Raw genomic sequence first — 22,329 nt, 5'->3', positions numbered from 1 at the left:
AGAGACATTGGGTTTCAACAGCCTTTGAAAAGCACAACTGGCCCTCATGCTCCAGGACTTACTCTCTGTGCAGTTCTCTTCACCTTTTGAGAAGCCCAGGCCTAACACGCACTCTAATTATGTGGAATGGTGAGGAACAAATTAAAAGTGACCATAAGCAAGTTTGGTTTAATGGGGCTTAATTGGGCCAGCTGAATCTACTGGATCTTGAGTTGAACAAAAGGAGGATACGGCAAGTTCATTAATCCTTCATAGAGTATAGCAGGGCTTCAACAATTAATTTCAGACCTGAGGAAATAGTCAAAATTCTGGTGCTCAGGAGGAGCAGTGGCAGGAAATGAAATGTTGTTTGATCTTCTAGGCTGAGGAATGGAAATCTTTAAAGCGAACGCCATGGATAAACACAACACTTTTATGATTAATTGAGACAAATGCTTGCCTTTTGGTTATTCGAGGTAAGGTTATCTGATCTAATGCGAGGTTTAAAATTTTTGGTGGTTAAATGTTTGTTTTTTATTTCACTGTGAGACACTGAAGGGGGAATTCACTAAAAATAAATAGTATTCGCTAATATTACCATTTATTTGCATGCACTGTTTTTGCTGTTTTAGGGCCTGATTCAATAAAGGAATTATGCTAATCTGTTTAAGGTGCACAATATCCACAGAATATGTGCTTAACAACTCAACACAATTTGCACACAAGTTGGTTGTGAATGTTCAGATAGGGAGGTTTAAGCAGACTTCTACAATCTGGTGTGATTTCCTGACTCAACACTGTAAAATACAGTATGCTTGACTACTATTTGCACATTACCATTTAAATTTGGATTCAGTAAATTTTTTTATTTTTTATTTGAGTGATTAATACATTTATTCAGCTAGGAAACATTCAATTGGTCGAAAGTGACAGTAAAGACGTTCACAATTTTACAAAAGATTTTAATTTCAAATAAATACTGCTCTTTTGAACTTTTGATTCATCATTGAAACCGAAATGTATCAGTTTCCACAAAAAATATTAAGCTGTACAAACTGTGATAACACAAATAAATGTCTCTTGAGCACCAAATCAACATAGTATAGTTTCTGAAGGATCTGACGGGTCTTTGTGACACTGAAGACTGGAAATTCAGCTTTACCATCACAAGAATGAATAACATTTCAAAATGTATAAAAAAAGGAAAAATTTTATTTTAGGTTGTAAAAAAAATCACATTATTTCTGCTTTTACTGTATTTTTGATCTAATAAATGCAGCCTTTTTGAGCACAAGTGACGTCTTTCAAAAACATTAGAAAAATATTACAGACACCAAACTTCAACAGTAGTGAATGTGCCAAGTTATAATGCTCTTTTTTTATCATTCGATTATATTTTTTTTTAAGAAAGTTTACATGTTAACACCTGCTTTGCATGGACATTAGTAACACAACACATATTGCTGAATGTGCCAAGTTATAATGCTCTTTTTTTTTATCATTCGATTTATATTTTTTTTTAAGAAAGTTTACATGTTAACACCTGCTTTGCATGGACATTAGTAACACAACACATATTGTCTCAGGAAAATAGCATTTCCTGTATATAGTTTATAATAAGCCTAATTCACATAGAAAGAAGGGTATTTTTCCTGAAAAGAATTACAGTGACTAAATATTGCAGTTTAATTTTAACACATTTAGTGCCATGTTTTATGGATTTTGAATGCCAAGTGAATTCTTAAAGAGAAAGAGATTGAATAACATGGCAAATTATTAAAATTTTCATGTTACATCAACTCGTATGCATGCAATGTACACTCAATAAAATCAGGAGGAATTAAACATATACTTACAGAGGTAACTCTGATTCATCTCTTTCCAAAATGATGCAACAGGGAAAAGAGTGAGCAACTGCCAGATAAAATCCATCCAGAGAGGTTGAAGTTGTTTATTATTCTGTTTTAAACTTACACAAGGCCGTGTGTTTCCTTTGGCGTTTCACCAAAAGTTACTACCCACAAGTCTGGGTTGTCACACAGCAGCTGCTTTTACGATCTGACTCGTATCTGAAAGGCATGGTTACATTTTCATGCTGTTTAATCCTGAACGTGAGGTGCAATGCATTTCCTGTGTCAACCTGCCCAAAAGACAATGTGGAATGTATTAGCTCCTGTTTGATGCATTTCAGGTCAGTGGTGTTCTCAGACAGATGAACATGCCATTTTGAAAGCCCTGTATTGCAGCGATGGTGTGCTGTTGGATGTTTCCTTGCTCTGTGAAGTATCTTTTATGAAGAAATGTAGAGGACAGTCTCGAAACAGGGAATGTTGGGGACAGATTTATTGAGGTTGCTTTTAAAAGCCAAGATAATCTGAACATGGAAGTGTTTGAAGTAAACAATTTGAGATCATATTGAAAATTATGGTTTAGCAATTACGTTCAATTGAGTGTTTTGGCAAAAGTTGCAATTTGGTGTCTGTGTAAAGTATACTTCATTCAAACAAAATTTTCTTTCATCATTTACTCATATTTCAGTGTTTTTGTCCAAACAATGAAAGTCAGTGGGGTCCAATGTTTATATACAAAATATCTTAACTTTTGTTTTCGATAGACAGTATGATCACCTTCTCAAAAACAAAACCTCTTTTTTTTAACCCTAAGTAGTCTTCTAGCTTGTACTTTGATTCTTTTTCTCCCCCATGTTTCCCTTTTTAAATGCTAATGCATATCTCTGTTAAACGCACAGATATTATGAAAGTGAAAGAATGTGTCCATTCCAGTCAGTTCCATCTCAGAATACCAGTCTGTGTGCTTGTCAATTGTCAGCTTAATTTAGCTTTTAGTTCATCCTGGTTTGGTACTGCGTATTTGCAAGCCAATTGCATATCCGTGCTCATCATTTTAATTATACATAGTCTTTTGAGATCTGGCATGTTGCAAGCCCAGTCGGCACCTCCCCAAGCAGTAATTGACATGTTACAGTGCCATTTCTACAAAAATAGCACATTAGTGCTATTTATGTGCCAATTTAGTAATTGCCATGCAAATATAGCTGTATATTGTCCATTTGTGTCTATCTAATAATAACAGAAATGTTATAAATTTGTGAACATTCTTTTAGTATTCTGAACTTTAAACTTAAACACATCCATTCAGTGTCATTGTAAAAGTCAGACAGGTAAAGTTAGGGTTACATTTATTTTAAGGTATCCCTGTTACAGTGTAATTATACATTTAAGTACTGAGTAATTTTAATTAACTACATGACATGTGCTTACTATATGGTTAGGGTTTGGCTTAGGGTTACTTGCATGTAATTATGCATAATGTATTGTTATTATAATAGTTAGTACATGTAAAGTGTAACAAGGACAACTTAAAATAGAGTGTTACCAAAGTTTGTCAAGAAGTTTAAAATGGTTCTAAAAGCATGAAATTTAGGTTTTACAAGCTGTGCTTATATTTGCTGTAGGTAGGTAGGTGAATGAATGGATGGATGGATTGTTTTGGATAGTTGCTGTGGCATTTCTAGGGTGTTTGTAGTCAGTTGCTTTTAGTTACTTTGATGGATAGTTACAGAGAATGTCAGAACGTCTACATAGTAAACGAAAGGGAGGCATACAAATTCTGACAACCCAACCTTTACTGCATATTTCCGGAGTTTGCACACACGCATACATAGGGGTTTACACAATCTCTTCTTCAAATACAGAACACTGAGTGTACATTAACCACTAGATGTTGTGCTCAAAGCTGTGCTACAGTCTTTATCCAGAAACTTCCTATGGCAATGCTGCCAAAATCTCTAGCTTGTTGAGAAGCGGTCTTGTTGAGTAGCAGTCCATATCTGTGTACCATTGCATTTGTAGAGCAGAGTGCAAAGAAATTAAGCAAGTACATTATGCAAACATTTTGTTGACATCTTAATTAAATACTATACACAGGCTTTTGGAGAGCATTCCAAATATCCACGCCTATTTCCTCCGCCATATCTTGTGTGCATTGCCAGGCAGGATTTCACTTCGATTTCTGTCTTATCATCATGAGACTTTCCACCTAAAAGCATGTGCCCTTTCCTAATTACTTTCCCTCTCCTCTGGGTTCCAGCCTTAACCAGTTTCACTTCCATTCCTTCCCAGTGTGCTTTGAGCTGGTTTTAATGAATTTTTTAGTGCCCTTTGTTCTCATTAAGACTTTGCAGAATCATGATTAGGACTACATCACTTAAAATCTCCCAGCTGGGTATTTCTGTCCACAGCAAGAAACTCAAAGTGCTACCTTTCTCCCAGCACTAAATTAAAACATCACACACGGGCTGTGAACGGTCTGATTATTTTTAAAAGCCTGAAGTCTGAGCTATTTTCATATGGCTCATTTTTTCAAATGCTCTTCTATCTTTCCTTTTATAATTATAATTTTCTTGTATAAATGAAATGTTGATTTCATGTTTTCAGTATGCTGTGATATTAGCACAACTATAATGTAAAAAGGTTTCTGTACGTATTATGTAATTATATGAGAAACAATACTTATGTAGTTATATAATAATAATAATAATGTAGTAATAAAATGTTTCTGTTTGTTAAAGCATCTTAACCAGCCCAACACAGCAACATCGACTCAGTCAATCTGTTTGATTGAGGTTGGTGGAGTATTTGGGGAAACTTCTTTGACTTCAGTTCTGTGTAGTGACATAGAAATTACACACTTCTGCTTTAAACAAGCTACAAATACGTGCTCAAAATTCAGCCATTCTATAATTCATTCGGGCCCACATATTATGATTAATTATGCATGAAATCATCTCTTAATGATATTAATTGACAACTGGATATCTCATTATCTTGCCTGAAATGAAATATCAACTTCACACAACTTTAATGAAATTACTTATTTAAACTGAAAGAAAACTAAACTTGCTGCAAATTTTAGTTCTCATTTTCCAGCAGTTTTAGTGTGTTAGCTTTCTGAGCTTGCCTTTTTTATATTTGTCTTTTAAAGACATCTTATATCAGTATTATACTATGTATTATTATAGTCTGCCGTCAGCTGTTGCTGGACAGCAGCAGTTCACCTAGTTTTACACTCAAAATTGTCCATTTTGAATTATTTATATTGTTCCCGTATTCTCATTCGACAGATAATCCCACCGGTGATGCCCAGAGCATCTTATAAAACTTGCATGTTCTTTCTATAATTACTGTGCTGCTAGATATTATTGCTGAAATCTCCCTCTTGTATGTCCGTTCTTTGTCGACGCAAATGATTAATGAAGTTACGTCACAACTGAGGTTTCTCTCCATAGACTTTTCTGTATGCAGTCTATATTTTTAGAGAATTCCACAGGAAAAAGTAACAAGCATTAAAACTTTAGACAAAAATGCAGGTTTATTCATACATATTAGTTTATTGAAGTCGATTTCATAAGCTAATATTAAGAGAAAGTTGTGGTAAGATATAAGATGTTGTAGTGAGCAATGAAGTTGCGTTTACATTTATTTTTAATATTTCTTTATTATTGGTATTATAACTATGCACCAAACATCACAGGCATTTTAATTCACAGGGGTTATAGCTGCAATTGTTGCCCCATAATAATTTCAGAAAGTTAAGAACCGTATGCATCATTTTCATTCAAATTACTGGCCCCTAAGTTTATTGCACATTTCTATTTAGCTGCACTGGCTCCATGGGGAACTGAACCTTTTATCAGATGTGACTTTGACAAGCAATAAGGCAGAGCTATTAATATTTCAATATGCGAGTATCTATTGAAGCGTGAGCTTCAAGTTTGACAAGAGAAACAACTTTTATAAATTTTTATTAGATGTGGGGAGGAAATCCCCCGGTGTTCAGAGAAATTTCTGCAGAATGTGCTCCAGTGTACCTTCCAGCACACCCGAGAGGGCGTATTTGGGAACAGTTTTTGAGGTTTATGCCAGATTTAATTTGCCCTAGAAAACCTTCAATCTAATATGCATCAGTAGAATCTGATTTGTAATGTTCTGGGTTACGAATAAAAGAGGATATTACTATTATTTAGCCAAGTAAATGGTTGTTTTCTTTATAAATAGCTCAATGTTTTGAGTCATCCAGGAAGCGGGGGTATTTAGCACTGTACACCTCCACATATATGACTGTTTGTCGAATATAAATGACAATCTGTACTACTTCAGCCACTTTTCATTCTGATATTAAGATGAAGTGCATATTGCAAGCCTCTGGCTTTTTTTTTTTTCCTGTTTAAGCCCAATTATTTGTACAGTGCTCTGTGTATTCAGAGATAATACAATTCTTTCATCCAAGTCCACTTTATACATCGGATATGACGGTAATGCTTGAAGAGATATTTAGATTGCATAATGGTTCCTGGTACAATTTTCTGAATGCTCGCTCATTTACTAGATGCTCTTGCAGGCATCATTCTAGAATTGTGTTGCATTCTATATATTTCCCTGGTGTGCTTTCTAGGTGCTTATTTTGCCTTGAAAAGGAAATCGTTTATTCTGTATTCTACTTTCCTGCTTTTATTCATACTTTTCTTTGACATCAATTTTTTATATCGCATTGTTCGGTTTCCACACATGTATATACTCAGTCCCAGAATACTTTAACCTTGATCTAACTTAAGATACATAGAGATTTTGAGTCAGAGATTCTAGTTTGTGCATCTTTGAGTCTTTTGCTGTTGTATCAGTTTATCCATCAGTCCAATGCATACTTATTTGTTCACATTACTTTGAAACTAAACTATATCTAGTCTAACCCATCTTCTCCAATTTTATCTCTATTTTCTTCTTTAAACTCAAACTGTATTTTCTTACTCTTTCCTCTTGTCTATAGTACTTCAGAATATCTCATTTAGATATACAGTTATTTCATTGCACACTGCATTCTTCAGTTTGCTTTTTCTTGTTCGCTTTGAGCTGCTCTACCTTCTTTCAGTGCTTCCCCATGATATTTATGTAATATAATGGAAAGTAATGTCTTAACACCATTTCAAATTTATCCTATCCACTTTCACTTCACTCCTTCGTCCCTATTTATATTTATTCAGTCTGACCTAGAAACCCTTTCTACATTTGTCAACCCACTTTTGAGTTGTGCACATATTTTTTTATTATTAATATTTTTTCTAAACCAAATATTCTTAACAAATAAATATAATGTCTATTTCCACTAAGTGCAAATAGTGACTGACCAAAGTTAAAATTCGCCTCAAGTTTCCAATAAGGCAGCATTTATTTATTATTTTAATAAATAGAAACATACAGCATACACTGAATATGCAGCATACTGTTATACAATGTACTATAATACACTGAGGTGAAAGTATAAATATATATAAAAAGCATCCAACAATATTGACCCTTAGTGCAAATCGCATAAAAAATACTGATATTTTCACTTAGTGTAAATAGCATCTAAAGCTATTTGCACTTAGTACTCTTAAATATTTTTGATAACATATTTTGTATATATTTTATATAAGTTTTATCTAAATGACCTGCTAATTGCAAAAAAGTGGTGCTTCATGGCAATTTGATCAATAAAACGATCCATTAGAAGAGTAATGCTAAATGAATCGAAGAAAGAATACGAAAATATTATGAAATATTGATAAAGTAGCCTACATCAAAATAGCCCGTAAACACTAACATTATGAGCTTTTAACAAACAATGAAGAAAGGCACAATCATATATTTTTCTATAGGTTTTGCTACAGTGATGTGGCAGAAATGTAGGATTTGTATGATTGACGGATGAATGAACATGGGACTGTGTTTTGAGTAGATTGCCTCCTTTATCTTCTGCTGTCTAGGCAGAAGAACTTTGCCCGTGGCATCGAGCAGCAGCTCCCGGATGGCATGGTGGTTGCGTCTGTGCCGACTGAAGCCCAGTGTCATGAGGAGCTGTCTGACCCAGTGCCTGATCCAGAGTACCTGACTGGTAAGAACCTATAAATTCCTGATCGATCACTCAACATTTCAGTGGCTACATTAGTTTGTACTGCTGTAAGAGCCACCCAATACCGATTTGTATTACCATTTCGAGGTTTAAAAACAGTTCAGATTAGGGATCCACCGATACCACTTTTTCCAGTACTCACCCGATACCGATACTTTTATTTTTGGTACTTGCCGATACTGAGTACCGATACCGACACCTTCAACATTTCTCACATTATCACAGTTTATTCGCTATAGTTTAGAAAATGGTAATAAAATATGACAAGAACTCCGAGTTACACTGTGTCAGAACAAATTCATCTTGATAATGATAGATAATTTTGATAGAAAAGTATAGGTTACAATCAACCAAAATAATTCAGACAGCTGTTAGTATGACAGTATTTACACAACTATCAATACTTTGTTGGGCAGCCCTTAGCCTCAATGAAAGCCTGTAGTCTCCTGGGCATGCTGTCAACCAGCTTCATGAAAACCTCAACTTCAGTTTTTTTCCCAGACTCTGTCTGAATAATATTTGGACCCAAATTTTACTGGTAGTCCACTGTATGAAGAATTTTTGGGTATGATTTGTCACAGTTTACTTTATTTTGCTATCCTCACTTACATAAATGAACTATAGTGTCCTGCACCCACTAGTAAAAAATTATATCTGGTCTCTGAATCGTTTTTGGTTTAACTGTATATCCTTCGGTTATTTTAAGCACTGCAATCACGTGCTTTGCTGTAATAATGCAGGGAATCACTCGTTATAAATCTCCTAACTGTGATATTTTCAGAAATAGAAGTTTTTAACGAGTATGAGTACAGGAGACCAGTATCGGGCCCAATATCGATACCAGTATCGGTATCAGTGCATCCCTAGTTCAGATGGATGAATTGTGTAATCTGTTACATTATTCATTAGAGGAGCAGTGTTATTTCATGGTGTTGGCGCTAGCAGTGTTACATAAGCTGTGTGACAATATCTTATGATAAATATTATAACTGCTTCACTGAGACCACCTCATGAAATAACAGGCTAAAAGGCTTTATCTTGTCAGTCAGTGACTCATGCATAAAGAGCTTGGTGTTGTGTTCTGTTGGCTCAGAGTGCTGAGTCATACTGTGTATATTTCAATAGAAGTCAAAAAAGAATGAAAACTGTGTGAAAAGATTAACTAGAATGAAAGAAAGAGGGCACCTTTGAATTGCACGAATATGAATATTTTATGTGTATGAAAATTTGATATATTTCTGTATGAGAATGACATAAATATGAGTAATACTGGACAAAATGCATTGTTATATCCACTCATACTTTGTTATTCAAAAGTATTTATTTTAATCTCCCACTTTTTTGGGGTTTGCATTTTATGTATAATGTTTTTTTCAGTTTGTATACTTTTTCCACACTATCAAGAGATATATAAACAAATTGCAATTTTAAGCTTTGAAAACATTCTATTAGTCTTAGAGATTATAAATGTTTGTCTTGATTAAATAAGCCTCTTAATCTCGCTCTTGACCTTATTTAAGTAATTCCTCTTCTTTGCTGCTAAATCCATAATAGTAACTCTCTTCACATGGATTTCTTGCTAAGCATGATCACAACACAGCTTTTATAAAACAGATAGTCCTGGCTTGCACTACACATATAGCTGCTTGTCATAAAACTGCACAGCCTCTAGTACTTTATTGCTAATATAATTGTTTTTTAAGAAGGGAAAATTATTCAAAGTCAATCCAGGTCAAGACACTCCACATCCATCTTCAATGTTTGTGTTTGTGTGCATATGTTATAAATTTTCTTAAAACTTGCAACAACTCGACTGGTTCACATTATCTCCTGCCAGATCAAGTGGATGATGAAGAGGCAGAAAACGGAGAGGGTATTAACAAAATCATTTTTCAGGAGCTTCTGGCTTCTGCTGCCTCTGTCAGGACTCATTAGCTGACCAATCTGACTCCCCTCTGGAGTTTACCGTGCTTCACGTATTCTGCATGGCAGCCCCTTACCCCAAATACTGTGGGGGGTCAACTTTATGCTCCCGTTAATGAGAAAGAAAAGGGAGAGCGTCAAATGAGGCTTCAGAATGCTGCATCTTTCATCATACTCTTCCCCTCTGGCTTTGGCCACCCATATCATGCTGCCAAAAAATGAAGGATTATAGTCCTTAAGGTCTGATGTAAAATAAACAGCAGGAAAGGCCAAACAAAATATAAATCTTATGTGCTTGTTTATGTTTTCTGTGTCCGGCAGCGATTTGCAGCTACAGCATGTTATGCACTGTAATACATATATATTTGTGTTTCTTTACATATTATATATTTTCATGTGTATCTTGTCATACATCCTTGGAATATATCTGAAGCATTCTTCACTTTATGGATGGCTGAAAGAGACTGAATTTGTACTTAAGTTGTTCCCGGCATGTAATTTTATTCTTATTTCAAATAATAATAATACAATTACGTATTATGCTGATTTTAAAACACAATTGTCATTGATCAGCACTTGATGAGAAAAGCTTATAGATTAAGATTCTTTAAAGACAGTAAAACACTGAATAGACATGAACAAAAGTGACTTTATTAGCTAAAATGTTTATCATTTTTCTTATTTCTAACAATTATTTTATTATTATTATTATTATTTTATGTATTATTAAACATACAATTATAAAATTACATTAAACTACAGTTCATACAAATCTATTTGCTATCAAATATCATGTGAGTTTAGTCAGACAGTGTTTTGGGCAGCATGTTTTTAGGTGGTACTTTAAAATTGAATGGCTCTGATGGTAGAAAAAAATCTATATATTATATTATTTATAACAAGGTAATTTAGCGAGGTGTATGATTAACACAAAAAATAATAAGCGTTAATACCTTATCCATGTCCTTATGTAAATTGGTCTTGTTTTAAGGATGTTTAGAGAAAAATAAATATACTAAAATGTATTTGAAATACATTTATTTCATGCTAAGTTTAACACAAATACATTTAGATATTTATGTACTTAATAAAATACCTTGCAATTGTATTTTTAGTATACTAAACTGATATACTTAAAGTCTGCTAAATTGGAGCAACTGATGTACTTAATGCACTTAAATTGTCTGTAGGTAATCCTGAAGTCCAACTAAATATATACTGAAGTATATTTGATTGTGCTAAAGTGGAAGTGTTGCAAGTATACTTCAAGTACACTTTACATATCTTGCATTTAAAGACTGATATTATTCAAAGATCATACAATCCTTGTCAATAGTGGCATTAAAACACATTTAGGCTTAATGTTAATAAATGTGCATTGTGCACAAGTGATGCTCCAAATAAAGTTTAATTATAATTTTTAGTCTTGTTCAAGTCTTGAGCGGTATGTCAGTAAATATGTTATTAGATTTGAACTACACTTAGTATGAAATAAATGTATTTTAAATATCTTACTGTTTTACTAGGGTAGGTATGTTATATTTTTATTTTAGCAGTGTAAGCATGACTAAATGCTAAATGTGTAACTATTTTTAAAATATTTTTTTCTTTAGATTGTAGTAAATGAACACTTTAAATTCCCAGCCCTAGTTGTTGAACAACTAGTTTTGCCTTGTGCTAAATTTAGAGAAGGAAAAGCTGACATTTATCACATTTTACAGCAATTTTATTATGACTAACTTGATTCCCCAACCACCATTCAACTCCAATTTGTAATCCAGTCTAAAGGTCATAAGTATATGAAATGGACCGGTGTGGGTCTGTAATATTGCTTGAGCTTCCGGGGAGTGCAGGTGCATTCGCTCAATGAAACAATGGTTGACATAGCTGGTCTTCAGACATAATGGTCATGGCATCAGGTGAGACTTATGAGAGGTCATATTGGATACTTGCAGGAAGATTAAAATGGGTAATCTAGAAGAGTCATCCTCTGTCAGTCATGCTTGAGGCCTTGACTATGAAGACAGAGGTTATTTATCTATTGCAGTGTGACGTGCTGCAGGCCTGGGAAGGACGTGTACGAGGCAGGTGGTTCAGTGCGGAGCTCTCCAACCCTTCAGACTCATCACCCCAGCACCTGATGCTCTCCAAGCTCCTCTACTGCAAGAACTGCAAATTATGCATAATACACGACTCATTAGTCATATTAGACACACGTACACCATTCAGACATTTAATTACATCCATAGAAAGCTCTTTGGAGTGCCCATCTTCTGTCCTCTCACCAGCAGAACACTTTGATTCAAGTCAAGTAAAGCTATTTTTGTGTTACACAAGATTATATCTGAGGCTGTTAAAGTTAATTTAAATATGTAACAAGAGGGAATTAAATATAAAATAAGGCAATATCTTAATGTTGTTTCTTTCTTCTGGGAAACACAAAAGAAGATATTTTGAAGAATGTTTGAAGAAAGTCATACAGGTTTGAAATCATTATATTTTGAGCAAATTAAGATATAATTTTGAGTTTGGGTGAAATATCTCTTTCAGTTGCACTGTACTAATGATATGAAAACAGTTGTCTTAAACATTTGCAAATCAATGTTTCTGCTGATGCACAACACCAAATATTTGGGGTTAGTAAGATTCGTTATTTTATATATAAAAATTGGTCAAAAGTGACAGTAAGGTCATTTATAAAGTTGCAAAATATTTGTATTTCAAATAAGTTTCCACAAAAGCACAAACACAACTGTTTTCAATACTGATACTCTGCATATTAGAATGATTTCTGAAGGATCATGTGGCACTGAAGCCTGGAGTAATTGCTCCTAATAATTCAGCTTTGCCATAACAGGAATAAATTACATTTAATATATTAAATGTAATATATTAAACAGAAAACAGTTATTTTAAACTTAAATATTCTGTTTTTACTGTATTTTTGATCAAATGCATCAGCCATGGTGAGCATAAGATACTTCTAAAAAACATTTTAAAAAATAAATAAAAATTTTTATCGGCATGTTATTTTGTGTGATATGTGGGAAATTACAGGACTTTGTATATCCTTGTTTTGTTTTGATTTTATTGTCCCTTTAAGTCACAGTCAAGTTTTAAATGAAGTGTTTCTTTCTTGTTGCTCTTTTTAACCTCGTTGCAAAATTCTTTGCGGCAGCATTTAAGAAGTGGGGTAAAAAATGTTTGAACTCCTGTTTTAAGATAAGCTTTTGTTTCTCGCCCATGCCCTTAATACATCATCGCTGTGTTTTTCCCTCGACTGTTTCGAGGCATCAGTTCTGAAACTCACCTGAGGTTAAATTAGTTACTAGCTCAGGTAATTGGGTACGGTACGGGCAAGTGGCACATACCCAAGCGGTCATTGAAGTTGTCAGGCCTCTGCCACCCTCCCTTGCTGATTTGGGCAAGTTGGTGCGACGGTCAGTGTATTTGTCATTATGTCAGCACTCCTGGAGCCGTTCCTCCCAACCCTCTCAGGGCAACGCATTCATCTTTCTATTCATCTCTGGGTTGGAAGTCATTCATCATAGGACCAGAGGACTCCATCAATTATTCCAAAGGGAAAGGAAGAAGGCCGAGAAGCTTTGAAAGGCAAATACATCTTGATTTAATTGGAATGCAGGTAGCAAGCACATTGGCACTAAGCAGATTTCCTGCTGGAAGAAAGAAAGGAGGGAAATCATCTCTGCCTCCTGATGCAAACGGTGACTCACATTCATGGCCACAGATGGAGATTCTTTGAGGGTCCGGGTTAAGCAACACTTGTCTTTGTGACATGCAATTCGCCTGGGGTTTCTTTCAAAGGCACACGCACGCCAGCACGGTTTCATGGCAATCGGAAGGACAATGCTAAAATAAATTCCTTCAAAACACACATTATGTGATGCAAAAACACCACAGGTGCTACAGCCTGCTGGGCAGGTACCTGGTGGTGAGCGGGCGATGAATAGATGCCATTGATCATCAAACACAAAGGAGACTGCAAAGAGAGTTGAGTGAAATGGCTGACACATGGATTTCTCACTGCTTCTTAGAATTAGCTGTGCTTGGGCAATCTTCCGAATTCAGCTCTTGAAGATGGCACAGAAGTGACAAGGTCCAGATTTAATCGGATGGATCCAATCAAGTTAGGCCTTTGTGGATGCTCTGCAGTGGGAGTTCCTGTAATCCCAAAGAATGGCCCTGCAGGATCAATGAGCTGGAGATTTCCTGTTTCATGTTTGGATCTTCTTTCATCACCGCTCATGTGTGCAGATACCACCTTGCAGTTTTAGTCCTTGAGGTTTCCTAGTCGTTACGAGGGAAGGAGTAGAACCGATGAGTATCTGCTGTGCTTTTAGTGCTTGGCAGTATGTTATTTCTGCTTGAGTTCTGTCATGGACAGTTTTGCTGTCTAGCAGAAGGTGTTGTGAGTTAATAGGTGACCTTGCTGTGAGTTTTAAAACTTTGTCTGCGTCTTCTCTGATTTATTACTTTGTGTGCTTGTTATTTTTAATCTGTTATCTCTCATCTCTAGTATATCTGTAGTATGTTGCAAGGTTGTGCACAATTCAGTGTTGAAGAATTGGGTTCCTTTCTATTCTTGACTTGGAATTTGAATTGGAATGTCTGTCTGTCTATATCATAACATTTATATGAATTTCTTTGAATTTTAAATTATTTTAATTCTGCTTCCATTAAGATTTAAATTGAAGTCTTTAATCCTATTTGCTATAAAGGCAAATCCAGAACTGTGATTTAATAGGCATGAACAGTTTAATTCTGTTCATGCCTAATCGACTAATGGCTAATCAGGAGAAGCGATTAGTCAACAGAAGAGATGGACAGCAGCGCGTGAGTGTTTTGCTTATTACTTTGTTTGGAGATCTGTTGTTTAAATTATTACTTGCTGCTAGGAAGGAATATTTTGTTGTCTACCTATTTCTACTTTGTATTTTCGTTGTAGTTTGCACTTGCTGGTAATTATAATAATTGTTGTCTGCTAAGAAGGAGCCTGTGTTATTTGCATTGCTCTCTTCCTGCACTTAAGTGCGAACTGTAGTTTCGATTTGAGCAATTGCCCTGCTATAGGCTATTGGCTGTGCTAATTAGAAGGCGGCCACAGCTGTTTTCACTGTAGTCTCTTAGACTGTGTATTTCTTTGATGTCTGTACACTAACGCGGAAGTGTCCAGTTCTTGTGTTCAGCCTCCTCATGTGAAGACCGACGAGTGTAAAGACCTGCGACTTTACCTGCGCGACTTCACCGAGCAATGAAACCGGCAACGCACTTAAGTATTATTTTTATCTTCCCTTTACACACTCTCCTTTTCTGTCCTCTCTTTTCCACCTCTATCATGTGTTTCCAAAACATTCCGGTTGTCTCTCAACAACGCTCTAACATCACACGCAGACAGCAACGCAGTCTTGTTAACCTGCATCCTATCTCTACATCTTGTACTACACCTCTTTCTTTCTCTGTGGGTCTCTGAAATTGTCAGTCAGCTGTCAACAAAGCAGACTTCATTTCTGCTTTTTCTTTACAATCCACACTCAGCATATTGGGCTTGACTTAGACCTGGATTCGTCCAGAAGACTCACCAACCCCAGCTGCTCTATCTAACAATTTTTCTTTTTCTCACACCCCCCGTCAGGTTGGCTGGGGTGGGGGCACTGGTCTGCTCATTTCATAACAACTGGAAATACTCAACCGACTCTCCCCTATGCAATTATAACTCATTTGAATCTCATGTGATTACTGTAACCGCTCCTATAAAACTACAGGTTGGGGTAATTTACCGCTCTTCTGGGCAAATTCTAGGGGAGCTGGATGGGCTGCTGTTCTCATTCCCGGAGGATGGCAATCCACTTTTAGTCTTTGGCGACTTTAACATTCATCTGGACAAGCCTTATGCTACAGACTTCCATTCACTCCTTGCTTCATTTGATCTCAAACGTCTTACCACTACAAGCATGCACAAATCAGGCAACCAACTTGACTTAATTTACACACGCAATTGTATTGCAGACAACATTTTGGTAGAACACCTACATACTGTATCTCTGACCATTTCTTCATTATATTTAAACTACATTTTGCTACCTGTGTGCCACCAACCCCGATACTGGTTACTTTTAGACGAAACCTATGCTCCCTTTCACCCTCCCATCTTTTCTCTGTAGTATCCTCCTCTCTTCCCTCACCTACCCATTTCTCATCTCTGGATGTGAATGCAGCAACTGACACTTTATGCTCTACTTTAACCTCTTGTCTAGATGATATTTGTCCTCTCTCCTCCAGGCCAGCACGGGCTGCCCCTTCTAACCCCTGGTTATCCGATGTTCTCCGTGAGCATCGGACCAAACTCAGGGCAGCAGAGAGAAAATGGAACAAAGCATTAGATCCTTCAGACCTGAATATGTATCAGTCTTTGCTTTCATCTTTCTCTGCTCAAGTCCATACTGCCAAATCTTCAAGATCAACAGCGCTCCAGACACGCAATCTCTTCAAAACATTTAGTTATCTACTCTGTCCCCCTCCACCACCTCCCACCACTTCTATTGTTGATTTCGCCACATTCTTCACAGACAAAACTAGAACAATCAGTAGTCACTTCTCAGCCCCACACACACAGGACCTCAAACCAACCATACCCACTGCTAAAACTCCCATCTTCTCCTTCTGTCCCCTCACTGAGACAGAAGTATCAAAACTTCTGCTCTCCAGCCATCCTACAACATGCCCTCTAGACCCAATCCCCTCACACCTTCTCCAAGCAATCTCTCCTACACTCTTACCAGCACTCACACACATCATCAACACATCTCTCCTCACAGGCACTTTCTCCACTGAATTCAAGCATGCTCGGGTAACCCCAGTGCTCAAAAAACCTACATTAAACACTTCACTTACAGATAGCTACAGACCTGTCTCTCTGCTTCCATTCATAGCGAAAACCCTCGAACGAGTTGTTTTCAACCAGGTATATTGTTTCTTTCACATAACAACAAACTGGACGCTAACCAGTCAGGTTTCAGGAGTGGCTATTCAACTGAGACTGCGCTACTGTCAGTCATGGAAGCCGTGCGGATTGCAGAAGCTGATTCCAAATCATCTTCTGGATCTATCTGCTGCTTTTGACACTGTTAGTCATCAGATCCTCCTGTCCACCCTCTCATCACTGGGCATCACAGGGATTCCACTTCACTGGTTTGAATCCTATCTCACTGGTAGGTCTTTCAGGATGGCCTGGGAAGGGAAAGTATCCAAAGCACATCGACTGGTCACTGGGGTTCCTCAGGGATCAGTTCTTGGACCCCTCCTCTTCTCCATATACACTACATCACTGGGTCCCATTATACAGGCACATGGCTTCTCCTACCATTGCTATGCTGATGACACACAGCTCTATCTCTCATTTCAACTAGATGATCCAAAGGTAGCTGCACGGATCTCAGGCTGCCTGGAAGACATCTCGGCATGGATGAAAGAACATCACCTACAGCTCAACCTAGCTTCTTGTCTTCCCTGCCACTCCAACTCTACAGCATGATTTCACCATCCAGCTAGGTTCTTCTATAATTACCCCATCAACTTCGGTCAGAAATCTTGGTGTAATCTTTGATGACCAGCTGACCTTCAAAGACCACATTGCAAAGACTGCTCGATCTTGCAGGTTTGCATTGCACAGCATCAGAAAGATCAGACCCTTTCTAACGGAGCATGTTGCACAACTTCTTGTCTAGGCCCTTGTCATTTCTAGGCTGGACTACTGCAATGCTCTTCTGGCTGGACTTCCATCAAGCACAATCAAACCTCTACAAATTATTCAAAATTCAGCGGCACGACTGGTCTTCAACGAGCCCAAAAGAACCCATGTTACACCTCTCTTTATCTCCTTGGCTGGTGGAATGATCTTCCCACCCCTATCCGGAATACTAAATCCCTGACAATTTTAAAGTGAGAGCTGAAAACTCATCTCTTTCGACGCTATTTGATTTCATTCTAAATAAAAAAAAAACTGAAAAAACGTTGTCTTTCTCTTTATTTATTGCTTCCCTTTCTAGCTTGTACTTATTTGAACAAATGCCTGAAACTTGGTATTACGAGCACTTCCTGTGTCTGTTCCCCAATTGTAAGTCCCTTTGGATAAAAGCGTCTGCAAAATGACTAAATATAAATGTAAATTCTGAATTTCACTTGTATGTAAGGGATGGGCCCTTACTAGGGTTGGGTATCATAAGAAATTTTCCAGTTCCGATTCCGGTTCCAGTTTTGCCTAACGATTCCCCGTTCCGATTCCAGTTCCATTTAAATTAACTATTATTTTTTTTCACTATTTTACCTTCATTGCATGTAGTGTTGCTGTAAGGTAGTAGTAAGTAATGTTGAGTAATGCTAGTCCATCAATCACGTGCTTCAAAGTTGATGTTTTTACACTATCAATAACATTTTGCTTTTCAAGCAGGAATAAGCTGGTTGGCCAAATAGTCCCTTTAGGGCTAAGACACTTGTTTATTTCCCTAAATTAATGAAATATTAACTGTTATACTTACAACCATGTATACACACTCCATAAAGCCCCTATTTTACAAATAATAATGCAGTCAGGAGATGGTGTGATGCAGTGAGTGGTTTCCACATTTTTAAACATTTAAGATGTATGAAAATAAATATTTCCATCACTTTGTTTATCACTCTTGAAATTACCTGTACACTAAATAATCTAACCCTCATAACTTACATAGCATAACAATGGCAGTCTATTTATTTAGTGGTCAAAGTTGAAGTCAGTATGTATATTAATGACAATATGGGACAAATATAATGTAATTTAGTGGCATTGGGAGCTGCGCGCTGCCGTTACATGTACAGTCAGACAAAACAACGTGCACAGTTATCGTGTCCGTAGAGTGCGTGTCATGGGAAATGATGTGCTCAGTAATTAAAGAGGCAGGGCGGCATTTCTGTTATTTGGTTTGTGACATCCTTTACGGGAAACGGCGGCACAAGGCTGCTCACAGTGCTTGGTCAAGCATCGCACTAGAACCGTTTTCGGAAACTTATAAATTGCTCACAGTTCCGGTTCTTTAAAAAAAAAAACGGAACCGGTTCTGAATAAGAACCAGTTCTCGGTTCCCAACCCTAGCCCTTACATACAAGTGTGAAATTTAGAATTAAAAAAGCCAAGGCAGAGAAGAAAAAAAAAACTCCCTGAAGGAGTCTGTGACCAGATCACATCTGTATTTTGAGCAGAAAGCGGATCTTTAATAAATAATTATTCAGACTTACATCTCCAGTAAATGAGATGCAAGCTTACATCAAACAAATAAGCATGTTGACCCAGGAGTTGATTCATTTGCTTAATTGCAATACAGTCTGTGAATTTTTCAATAAACTACAGTACAAAATACCTCCCTGTAAAAATAAATAAATAAAGAATGAATGAAAACTCGAGTGACTTTCAAGGCCACTTGTGTATTTGTTTATTGTAGCCTCAGAATACAGAACACGGTTCATGTTTATTCTTGTTATGACAGGTGCTCCTTTAGGATGTTTTCTTCGTAGTGGGGAACTTCACATGCCATCTATACTTTATTAGGCCTGTCAGTAATTGGAATTGGAAGAGGAGGTCACACCTTCAGGGAATAATTTCCAGTCAGTTCCCAAGTTGTGTGTGGCATCAGTAAAGTAATCTTAATGTGCAATAGCTTAGCCGCTCAATAATCAATAGTTAAAGTACCATCATGAATTGTGTTTTTGTTTATCAGCATGAACAGTATCAGTCATCTCTGTGTCTGTATTATGAAGTTGTTGTTATTTTCCATTAATGCATTTTGATTGTTTCAAAGCCATTGTACACTACATTGAAGAATAAGAAGGTGTTAAAAGCTTGCCTTTAACTATATTTCTGTTTGAGCACATCTTAAAAAGATAAAATATTTGCACACTATTTTCGTGTTGGGGAAGACAAATGCCTTTTTTTTTAAGTTTTGGCCTAATAGTCCTGCATTTTAGATGCATCATTTGTTTTTTGAGTAGATGTCTCACAGAGCTTATGGATGATATGTGAAGTTTGTGTTTAATTGATATACAGTATGTGATGCCAGAATACATCACATTTCCTTTTCATCTTTGTTTATTTATTGTTTATGCTTTTCAGCGACAGCATGTTGTGCGAGTTTTGCTGCTTGTTTAGTCTGCTGCATCTGTCACTTATTAATATACAAATGTGGAATTTCTGTCTGCCGTAACGCTGCACTTGTCGAATGCCAAGAAAATTATACCCTCCTCTAATAGTTCAGTTCAATTCAAAATGAATCGAAGAGTAAAAACTGCTTTGCCTGTTCTGCTGTATTTGAAAAGACATTCTTCACAATCTTTTGACTTGTTCTTTACCTTACATGCCCCCAGCACAGTTGCTAAGGCAATGTGACATTTTTGTCCCTCATATTACACCAGCTTGTGTTACAAGTTGAGTTGAGCAGTTCGCGAACGTCACTGATAATTATTCTATAATTATACAAACTGGAATCCAGTTGTGCGTGAACGTTCTACAGAATGTAGGAACTTGAACCTTTTTGCTGCTAATTGCGTCTCCTAATTAATAAATAATATTTTTGCCATTTTTGTGGATGGAATTACAGACATTTTACATTTATTTCAACCATCATCAATACATAACTTCTTTGTTTTACTATATATACTCATATATTTTGTTGATGAAAATGTGGAATAAATCCATAATTTCAGTTGAAAACAGAACTTGATGCTGCATACACAGAGAGAAAGAAAAAAAATAAACCCCATTAAAATTCAATTTTGGGCGCAGTCCTCAATGGTAATCACATTTGGGGTTTAATTTATTCTTTGACACTGATTAATTGCATAGAATTGCTGGAGCCATTTCCTGCTGTAAACGTCAATTAATTAGCCGACAACATTAGATGTGATAATTAATACAGTAGGTGCCACAGCATGGGTCCTGGATCCTTCACGGGTGGCCCCTCAGATGCCTGTGACCGATGCAAACACCCCAATTTTGGCATCTGTGGGGATCTGGAAGTTCTAGGGCAATGAGTTGAATGAAAGAAGGAACTTATGTGCATATGACTAGTTAAGGATACAGGCAGCAGTGGTGGTGTCAACATCCGTTCTCCCTGTGGTCTTGCTGGTTTGGAGAACCCTTGTTGATCAGTGACACCAGTCTGAGTGGCAGTGATTCATTCTGGAGCACATAGTCCCTCTCCCAAAGTTCCTTTCAATTAAAACGGCAGCATATGGCCCAGTGACCAGTAAAGCACAGAGGAAACTATCTGCTCTGATGTCTAGAGATTCTGATAGAGACGTCCCTCAGTATGGCTGAGAGGGAAAGTGTGTCACCTTGATCTTTTAAGAAGTGTCCGCTCCTCCTTGAGCATCTATATTTGGAACAGATAGATCCTCTTGACGGATAGTGTCCTGTTGGCCAAATTGTTTACTGTGTTAATTTGTTTGCATGACTTTTTGACTCAATTACAGGATGCACTCAGATGCATACATCCTTCATGTATGCTAATTTGAAGGGCGGTAAATGTCAGACAAAATATGTCCTTTAAATGTCACTAAGGAGCTATAATAACCAGAAACATTTGACTATTCTTGTGTTTTCACATATTTACACCTCGCGACGTCATTGACAGCACACAAGAATGCAGACTGCACACTGTCATTTCATTTCACATGTGTGCATGTGCTGCTGAAAATGTGATATCTTTGTGTCTTTTTAATTTGAAAGAAAGTTCTAAAAGAAGTTCTGTCAGTTTCTCAAATGACTGGGTTAATGAGTTGGCTTACTTGAACGATGAATAGGATTTGTAATTTTTACATTCGTTTACACAAAGGTGTTTAATAAGAAGTGTACAAGTTCAATGTTAAATATTTTCTCCTATTCCATCATGATGTGCAGAGACAAATAAGTAATTAACTGGTTTTTAGGCTAAATTTACTGAAATTGCAGAGTAAACTGTTACCAGAATTTGACACAATTTAGCAATTTAACAGTAATTTCTTAAAGTGAAATAATCTGAAGCACCACAGGGTCACAATGTTTACCATAATTTATAGAGAGAAATTGCATCAAATAGTTTTTTTTTTTTTTTTTGGTTGTGTGTGTAAAATGTAAAAAAGGTTTTCTGAACATTTCAAGTTATATTGGTTGATTGAAACCGTTGTTGATTTTTGTATGCCATGTTTTGGGATGTGTGCATGTCTGGACGTCAACATTTCATTAAAAAAATTCACTTGAATTAACAGACATGTCAGCATTGTACTCTAACACTTCACTCCCACTATTGTGTAAAATATTGTATTGTTTCTGTAATATAATGTAGTTTTGACACTTGGAGTGCAGATTGGAAGTGTTTTAAATATTTCACAGTGTTAAACATTAAAAAAGTGACCACTTTCACCTGATCT

The 22,329-nt window shown here is 36.5% G+C and overlaps 1 protein-coding gene across 1 annotated transcript in view; it reads left to right on the top strand.

Moving 5' to 3' along the window:
• Nucleotides 1-22,329, top strand: part of LOC107571040 (astrotactin-1-like) — a 125,497-nt gene that overhangs the window by 98,608 nt on the left and 4,560 nt on the right. Inside the window, exon 14 of the mRNA XM_016257324.1 lies at nt 7,805-7,932. Coding sequence (XP_016112810.1) covers nt 7,805-7,932 — 128 coding nt within the window. The remainder of the gene's footprint in view (nt 1-7,804; nt 7,933-22,329) is intronic.

This window comes from Sinocyclocheilus grahami, unplaced genomic scaffold (assembly GCF_001515645.1).
Source record: "Sinocyclocheilus grahami isolate Dianchi unplaced genomic scaffold, SAMN03320097.WGS_v1.1 scaffold1542.1, whole genome shotgun sequence".
Taxonomy (NCBI): Eukaryota; Metazoa; Chordata; class Actinopteri; order Cypriniformes; family Cyprinidae; genus Sinocyclocheilus; species Sinocyclocheilus grahami.
Note: the sequence above shows the minus strand (reverse complement) of the source record. Positions and strands in the feature narration are given on the sequence as shown.